At 37.2% G+C, this 1,339-nt stretch overlaps 1 protein-coding gene across 1 annotated transcript in view; it reads right to left on the minus strand.

Moving 5' to 3' along the window:
• Positions 1-1,339, minus strand: part of ULK2 (unc-51 like autophagy activating kinase 2) — a 67,969-nt gene that overhangs the window by 33,792 nt on the left and 32,838 nt on the right. Inside the window, exon 6 of the mRNA XM_019511173.1 lies at positions 733-906. Coding sequence (XP_019366718.1) covers positions 733-906 — 174 coding nt within the window. The remainder of the gene's footprint in view (positions 1-732; positions 907-1,339) is intronic.

Here is a 1,339-nt window from a genome sequence, read left to right on the forward strand (position 1 = left end):
TTTTTTTTTTTTTTTGAATACAGGTGAGAGGGCTTGGGAACTGTCAAATAAGAAGATAAGGGGAAGGGAGTTTTGCCTTTTTGTGTACTGGCAGATAGACGCGAGTTTGTTATATCCTCAAAACACCTCTCACTTTCAGTCAGAGACTTGTACCCCAAAAGAAACCAATTCAAAAGCACAAAGTTTACACCAACAGAAACTTGGTCCTGGTGATAAGAGATAGGAATTCTGAACAAAACCTATTAGGATGTATCCGATACTCCCAGTTAATGTCAAACCCCCTTTTACTAACAACAGTTCTTAACCTACATTTCTAGACCTTAAACACAAACAGAAAAAGTATTAAGGCCTTTCACTAAAAGCACAAACTGAATTATGATCAGCAAACACATGCTGAAGTGGGCTAAAAGTTGAGCAGATTTTTAGACCTACAGTGAAGCAAAGCTCCATATTCTGAATTAAACCATTTAATATTAAAACATGCGTTAATTGCTTATTAAAGTTACATACGTAATCAAACTTGAATTGCAATGAATTTTTTTAATGCAATTTTTCTTAATGCAGCAGGACTATCGTCTGGTATCAAGTTCCTCCTTCCATGCTTGCAGGTGTTCTGCAATTTAATGCACAAGCTCCAGATTCGGTACTTTCATTCCATCTCATTACAAAGGCGCTGCTGAATTGATTTTCCCATACTGTAATTTATCTTTCTAGGGGAAAAAGATTACTTACCTATTTTGATACGTATGCCACTGACACTTGACTTCCTGCGACTTGCGTAAGACAACAAGATGTTCTGGGGTTTTAGATCCCTATGAATTATTCCTTTGCTATGTAAAATACGCATAGCGGCTGCAATCTGCTGGAGGAACACTCGGATGGTGTCTTCACTAAGCGTTCCTTTAGCTGAAAGTAATATACATGCAGAAAAAGTAAACACCAGCTGCATTTATCACGAGTAAAAAAGGGAATACGTTTAAAACACCACCAAACGTAGTAAGCCTGAAAAAGTCAGTCGAGTCATACTTCTGCATCCTATGCAAAGCCATCCAATTCTATAAACGAGTTTCTATAAATGAGTATTCCTCAATTACATATTCACTTGCATTTTCTTAGCTTTACCACTAGGGATATTTTCAATTAGCTCTATTTACCCCTGAACTGTGTAAATGACTATATTTTGCTTGTGAAACTTGCCATTGTTATTGGCATTTTGTTTGCCACCTAACAACCTACATAGGTACAGGAAACATGCCGCTGAAAAACAGTTTACTAAGCACTCACTTAGAACTACACCAGCACAGAGGAAATAAGACTGATATTCCATCCTACCATCTGT

This window comes from Gavialis gangeticus, unplaced genomic scaffold (assembly GCF_001723915.1).
Source record: "Gavialis gangeticus isolate Ggan-Ray unplaced genomic scaffold, GavGan_comp1, whole genome shotgun sequence".
In the NCBI taxonomy this organism is placed as follows: Eukaryota; Metazoa; Chordata; order Crocodylia; family Gavialidae; genus Gavialis; species Gavialis gangeticus.